Genomic DNA, 7,099 nt, shown 5'->3' with positions numbered 1-7,099 from the left:
ACAGTTTTTCCAATTTCATTGTACTACTGTACTATGTATGACTGTGCAATGACAATAAAGAGTTATCTTATCTTATCTTACCTACTTAGAATCATCAGCTAACCTAACATATGAGTCTTTGGACCATGGGAGGAAACCAGAGTTCCCACACAGAAAGCCCACAGCTGGCCAGCAGGTTAAAACCCAGAATAGTTTGTTTAACTCTCCACCTTAACCTGATAACCAAAGAGACCGTGTTTTTGTGTGAAGCTAAAAAAAGCCTTTGATGTGAATGAGCTTTAATGCATCGAGAAAGCTTGAACTGAAATGTTATTTTTGCCTTACAGGTAAATCACTTCCTGTCGAGTTTCCAGTGTGACACTGCAAATGCTGCAAACCTGCTCAGTGTGATTCCAGGCCGTAGTTATTGAGCTAATGCATGTGTGTGTTTACCTGCACATTATCCTCCGTGACCTGTATCTCCGCCGTGTAGATGTAGTCAATCAACAGGCCCAGAGTCCAGCCATCCATCTCCTTTATCCTCACTCGTTTTGCCCTACTTTCTGCCATCTCGCCTGTTAGTACATGTGCACACGTTAGCTTTTCAGCACCACAAAGGTAGCAACTGTGTCAGGCACTAAAAACAATGAAAGGAACCGAATAGATGAGAATGGAGGAGGGCCGTTACCTGTGAACATAGCGTGAAAGTAAGGGCTCCCAGCAGCCAGAACCACTCTGTGAGCAGCAATCTCGACGTCCTCTGCCACAATGGTCACATCACACAACAGGCTCTGGCTACACGCACGAGTAGGAAACAGAAACCGTTACAGTTTACAGAAAGGATTTGGTGAGGACGAGGCAACAAATAACTGAAGAGACAGTGTGGGACACCTGCGCAGCTCGTTCATGACTTTGAACGCCTTCCTCATGTGGCGAGGGTTCAGAGTGACGGGACCGTGCCTTTCCACTCCGTCCTCTTTGTCCAGAGAGTGTGGACAAAGTCTAGTGCACCTGAGAGGAACAGTACAGATACGTAAACAAGAAGCACACAGGGAACACAAAACGCGTAACTTGAGAGCTACTCGGGTCTCCTGGTGCACGGCAATCACAGTGAGGACATCTTTTTGTTTAGAATCACTTCTAAACACCATAGCTTTAACCAAAAGCACAATCAGACACTGCGTTTAACTTCTCATTAAGTTTTCCAAAGTGTCTTTGCAATCACTTTAAACCCCGACTCGGCTGGTTTATCTCCTAGAGAAGATAAATTACTGTTGATTTGGAAACTGACGGTGTAATATTTCCTGATTTCCTGACAAAAAACACGCACACACTCAGAGGGCGCTGTATCAGGACCAAGCTTGATTTTCACACGCGTAAAGAAGGCATCTTCCCAGGAGACCACAATTAAGATTAAACGCTCATTTGTAAACTGTTTAGCAGTCCAGTCAAAGCTGCAGTATCAGGTAGTGCTTTGTCTTGTTTAAAATCTTATCTAAAGACCTTAATTATTAGTTTATATCAACAAGGTGCAGACTCTCAGTTGTAGCATGTAAAAGCTGAACGGTTCTGCTATAAATTCTATTATCATTATTATTGCTGATATTATTAACTGTTGTTGTTGCACTAGCGTTATGATTAGAATAGGGGATGCACTGCCTGAGACACTGCTGATACTTGTGTTTGAAAGAGCAGTTTAGCACATAGCCAGTGTTGCCAAAGTTATACGCTTTGCATGCAAATTCATATTGTTTTTGTTTATTGTTATGATTTGTAGTTACATAGAATGCAGTCAGTCAGCATTTGTATGATGCTGCACATCATTACTGAGACATGCTGTGATGTATGGTTTGGAGACGCTGGCACTGACAAGGAGATGAAGATGTTAAGATTTTCATTGGGAGTGAGCAGGATGGGCAGGATTAGAAATTCATTTATCAGCGGGACAGTTCAGGTTGAGAAGTTTGGAGAAAAGGTTAGAGAGGCAAGGCTGAGATGGATTGGATGGAGAGTGGATATATCAGGCAAAGGATGTTGAAGATGGAGCTGCGACGCAGGAGGAAAAGAGGACAATCACAGAGAAGATTCATGGTTGTAGGTAAGGAGGCCATGCAGAGGGTTGGTGTGACAGAGGAGGATGCTAGGGATAAGGAGAGATGGAGGCGGGTGATCTGCTGAGGTGAGAAGAAGATGCTGCACATCTTAAAATACAAACACACCCTGCATAAGTTCTCCAGTCACTGACATAAGTAGTGAAACAATGTAAGAACACTGCAGCACTAATAAAAGTGCTTATTCAATATTAATAGCGAAAATGTTCTGAGAAAAATACGAGTTACAATTTAGAAGAAAAATGACTCCTGTGTGTAAGATATTATTATACTGATGAATCAAGTAGCACTTTCAGGTGGCACCATAGTCCAGCAGCTCTACTCAGGGGCCCTTCTCCTGAGGGTTTCATGATAAGTCTGAAGAGGTTGTGAGAGAGAACAGGAAAAGTCCTGCTACAGAGATTTCCATTCATGTTTGAGACTCTGGCGTATGTCGTAAAACATTGATTAAGCTTAACCTAAGATGGAACCTTCTGACTGCCCAAGGTGTTTGACAAGATCGTGTGTGTACTTTAAACCTTCATTATTGACTATTCATTAAAAACAGATCGATCAAGTTGGCTGAACTGTGCCGGACTAGAAGTATATATATATATATATATATATATATATATATAATCCGCACAATTACTTTGTTATTCGCACCTCTGAGCGCACACCTCTGCCCTCCCTCTCCTGAAATCAAACATTCAACATGTACATTTACATGCTGCTCCTCTGTTTTCTGTCACAAATACACCCACACACCCACACACGGCTGTGAAGCACACGTCCTCAGTGCCACGAACAGAAACAGAGGCGTTAGACCAACAAGCACAACGTTATGACACCACCACAGAGCCTGCAGCATGATCCTGCAGCCACAGTCCCCGGGTATCAGTCCTCCCCACCCGGTCATTGAGCAGCCACACCGGCTGGCCGCTGTCTCTGTCAATGCGGCACCATCCGTCAAGCAGCCACTGGGAAACGTCAACACACAGAGAGAGAGAGAGGGGGGAGAGATTCAGCAGCTTTTTGCACTTACAGCGGATGACTGTCCATGATTCTGGTGTTTTTCAGAGGCTGAAAACTTGGCCCAGCGGCATGCACCATTCCATATCCACAGTGTCGTCTTCGATGGGTCTAAATTCAGGCGTGAATCACGGCGATCATCTGTCCAGAGGCGGAGAGACGGGCTGACGACAGCCCCATTAAAGCAGCCTGTTCCATAGAAACACACAGCCCGACTGCTGCGGTGACACTCTCCACAGACACGTTGCGATTCAGTCCGGCTGTTGTACCCAGCGGACTGCTCCTTATGTGGGCCGAAAAACGCGCAGGAAAGGCGCACACCGCCGGGTCAGACGGGGGTTGTTTTTACTCAGCGTCCCCTCTCTATTACTCCTGGGTGTTTATGGGTGCGAGAGGCGGACGGACAAGGATACCTGTTATTTTCCAATCGCTGATTAAAACGCACAAACAAGGACATGTCGGTAAAGACGGTCCTCTGAGCAGCCAAGGCGTCCCAGAAGAAAGCGCTGTCTCCCTCTAGCTGTGGGAGACTCACGAAACTGAACAAACACTCCGTTCAGTTTGTTCATAAAGAGACAGCTCATAAACAGGAACAGAGGACTTTACATTATAAAGTAAATCATTTACAGTATCACAAGGGGAAACTGTAAAGTGACACTGTAAATACTTTAGACTTCATCATTTACTCCAGGTTTGGTCTTATTATGATGGACAATTCTGGCCCTATTTTTGTTGCATTACTTTTTTCTTTTTTATTCAATTTAAAATAAGAACCTGAAACGTGTTTTTTGCTTCTCATCAAGCCCAAATTTTTATATCTCTAAATCTGACTTTGTAAATCAGAAACTGCTTCATAATGTCACAGTTTTGACCTCGTACTCTAAATTTGATCCTGTTATAAATTTGACTTGGTTTATGATCTACGTTTGTATCATTTTCAGCTACAGACTCAAGGTGTTTGATTTACTTTCATAAACTATAACAAGTTATTTTGATATACTACCGCAATTTTGATTAAAGGACTCAAACTTTAGATTTTTAAAGTCTTATACTTTATTAAATAAGGTCAATTTATAAATCAGTAAGTTGGAATTTAAATTTTCATGGCAGAATTTAGATACTATGGATTCAGATTTTAGATATCATATTACTGAGTGTTTGCCTCATGCTAAACCTGCCTTAGCATTTCTCTGTTTTGATTTTATTACGAAATTTGTAGTATTATATTAAGTAAGTCAGTTTTATTTATATGCACAGTTAAGACCAATGTGTTTTGTAGTAAAATAAATAAATAAACACATAAAATAATACTATACTATAATATCTAACAAAAATTTTCTTTGCACTACTTCGAAGCACTTTGCAATTTGTTCTCCGATGTATCTTTCTATTGTTTTTGTATATATTTCTCCTGTATGCTATTTATTCCTGCTGTCTACTATTTATATTTTATTCCAAAACAGCTGATGTGGAGCACCCACGATTTCGTTGTACATGTACAATGACAATCAAGTTTTATTCTATTTTATTCTTTTCTATGTCTTTTAGCTTTATATCTTACACTACTGGCTTAAATTCTTGTTATTCTGTTCCTAGTAAGTCACAATTTTGATTAAATTTAAACATAGGATTACAAAACTTTTATTTATCATCAAGCACAAAGTTTTATTTTAGCATTTTACTTTGTAAGTCAAAATTTTCTTCATTGGCATCATATTTCTCACTTATCAGTTTACTTTTATTTCATTATTTGGACACTTACTCAGAACCCGTATACAGCAGTACATGCCTGGGGCTATTGTCATGCTGCACAATGAGATCTGATTGAGACTGATTGCTTCATTATCTAATAATTCTGTGTGTATCTCGCAAACATGACCACAAATACTCATATATCTCATCCTTGCGACTAATATGTTCTGCTCTTCTCTCCCAAGTCATGTCTTTGGAAGTCAAAAATTGACATACATGAGCATTTATATTTTTTATTAGTCTTTCTGTCAATTTAGATATCTGCCTGCATTAGACACACACTATACAACATGTTAAATGTAGTCCATGTCAATCAGAAACTGTACTAAAAGAGTGGATAACTGCTAATTAAACACATTAGTATTACATTCAAAATCCAGGTTTCTTCATGTCAGGACCACAGACCCATTTGCAGACATTTTTGTCCTCGGAGCACCATCTGTGAGGATATTTTGCCTGACTGTACTGTTTGTGAACATGCAAGAGCTGTGAGAATGAGCAGAACAAATCTGCTGTGGTGTGAAGACACCAATTACATCAGAGACAACATGCTTTCATAATGCTCTGTACTCACTACTGACTCAGTGTAGTGGTGACCTGGAATAAAAGCTGTTGGCAGGTAGATTTGTTTAAACCAAAATGCCGAGATAACAATGTTATTTTGTTTTTATGTAAACACAGAGGACAAATAATTTATTTCTAAATTATGTTTTTTGAGCAACAGTCTCATGTGCGTCTAGTATTATTATATCAAGTATTACATCTATTGATGTAATACTTAATTTCCACAAAACTGAAGGATTTCTAAAGGAGTATCAATACTGAACCAAAATGCCACAACCCATTGTTTTTATCCTTTCATGCCATTTAAACACTGACCCTCTGGTTTGCACCAAAGGCTCGGTTCAGTGTTTTATCAGAAGACGATGCAAAGCTAGTTTTAGAGGTTGAGTACTACTCATTTGTGACCCACCAATAAACCCGAGGAGTACACCTTGGAAATTTTACAGGGCGAGGTCAAACCTGTTTCAATCACTATATCACAAAATGCACTCTGCAAAAAAAATTAACTAAGACTTCAGTATAGTTTCAAAAATTATATTTTATTTTTACAATAAAAAAAAATCAACAATGAAAATATTTACATAAATGAAAACAGAGGAAAAAAACTGTAGAAATATTGTAATAACCTCCCCACATTTCTGCAGGAAAGTGCTCTTTGTTTTAGATACAGTCACATTACACTGCCATCCTTCAAATCCAGACTTTATTTGCCCATTACTTCAAATGAGGCATGCACAACTGATGAATGCAAGCTCACATATCTTGTTTCTGTGTCATCTCCAGCCAGCCTCGGCGGACTCAGGTCAATCCCAACCTTGCAGAGTCTTTATTTTGGCAAGCGACTGTTTTGCTGTTTCCAGGCGTTTATTACACACACTGGATGCATAACAGCACATTTTGAGAGCGGGGCAGTTTCAAATGATGTGACTGTACATGTGGTGCGTTAGTTTTGCTTTAAAGGGGCAGGGGGCAGATTTGCAGAGGCTTGCTCCAGAAAGGCCAGCGGTCCAGGAGGGGGAAGGTCTGAGGGTTTACGATGCTGGCCGCTCACATCCTCCAGCACTTGTTGCCAGTGGTGTAGCTTCGTCAAGTGCTTTTGAACCAGCATTTCTTTTCTCTGTAGTTCATTACGCAACTCTGACACATCCTGAAGTGAGAGGACAAGTTGACGAATTGAGAAAAATGAATAATACATACATTCATGACTAGTTGTTTATTTTATTTTGCACAAATAACAAGGAAATTTATTGGAAACATAAGTGGACCCAATTCATTGCAATAGTTTACCTCTTTCACCACTTGCTCTGGTTTCTGCACAGACAGCTGAAGCCTTTTCTGTAAGAAGAAGCACTCAGTCTGCCGAGCCACATCCAGAAACTTTTGTATGCACTGGTCCACACCTACAATAAGCACAACACATGTCAGCATACGGACTAAAATGTGAAATGTGGAAAATAAAAGTGTTGTGCTTCACTGACCTGTTCGAATCTCCTCCTGGTCTGTTCCATTAACGTAATCTTGGCTCACCAGGGATGCAAAACATGCCTAAAGAATAAAAAGAGACAACATTCTTAAATCATAACAGACATTCTGCTCAACCATCTCAAATTTGGCTAAAACTTTTAAGATCAAAGGTCCAAAATCTGGGGCGACCGTGGCTCAGGGGGTTGGGAAGCGCATCT

General features: G+C 40.4%; 2 protein-coding genes across 2 annotated transcripts in view; both read right to left on the bottom strand.

Moving 5' to 3' along the window:
* The window catches only part of klhl2 (kelch-like family member 2), an 11,089-nt gene extending 7,446 nt beyond the window's left edge, over window positions 1–3,643 (bottom strand). Inside the window, exons 1-4 of the mRNA XM_005936741.3 lie at window positions 3,115–3,643; window positions 871–990; window positions 668–774; window positions 433–554 (exon numbers count right to left, since the gene is read on the bottom strand). Coding sequence (XP_005936803.1) covers window positions 433–554; window positions 668–774; window positions 871–990; window positions 3,115–3,182 — 417 coding nt within the window. The 5' untranslated portion in view covers window positions 3,183–3,643. The remainder of the gene's footprint in view (window positions 1–432; window positions 555–667; window positions 775–870; window positions 991–3,114) is intronic.
* A 2,294-nt stretch (window positions 3,644–5,937) lies between these two features.
* Window positions 5,938–7,099, bottom strand: part of med28 (mediator complex subunit 28) — a 4,372-nt gene continuing 3,210 nt past the window's right edge. The window contains exons 2-4 of the mRNA XM_005936740.2: window positions 6,896–6,962; window positions 6,705–6,817; window positions 5,938–6,564 (exon numbers count right to left, since the gene is read on the bottom strand). Coding sequence (XP_005936802.1) covers window positions 6,361–6,564; window positions 6,705–6,817; window positions 6,896–6,962 — 384 coding nt within the window. The 3' untranslated portion in view covers window positions 5,938–6,360. The remainder of the gene's footprint in view (window positions 6,565–6,704; window positions 6,818–6,895; window positions 6,963–7,099) is intronic.

The sequence above is a fragment of the Haplochromis burtoni genome, unplaced genomic scaffold, assembly GCF_018398535.1.
Source record: "Haplochromis burtoni strain Fernald_Lab_line unplaced genomic scaffold, NCSU_Asbu1 Contig_213, whole genome shotgun sequence".
Lineage (NCBI taxonomy): Eukaryota > Metazoa > Chordata > Actinopteri > Cichliformes > Cichlidae > Haplochromis > Haplochromis burtoni.
Note: the sequence above shows the minus strand (reverse complement) of the source record. Positions and strands in the feature narration are given on the sequence as shown.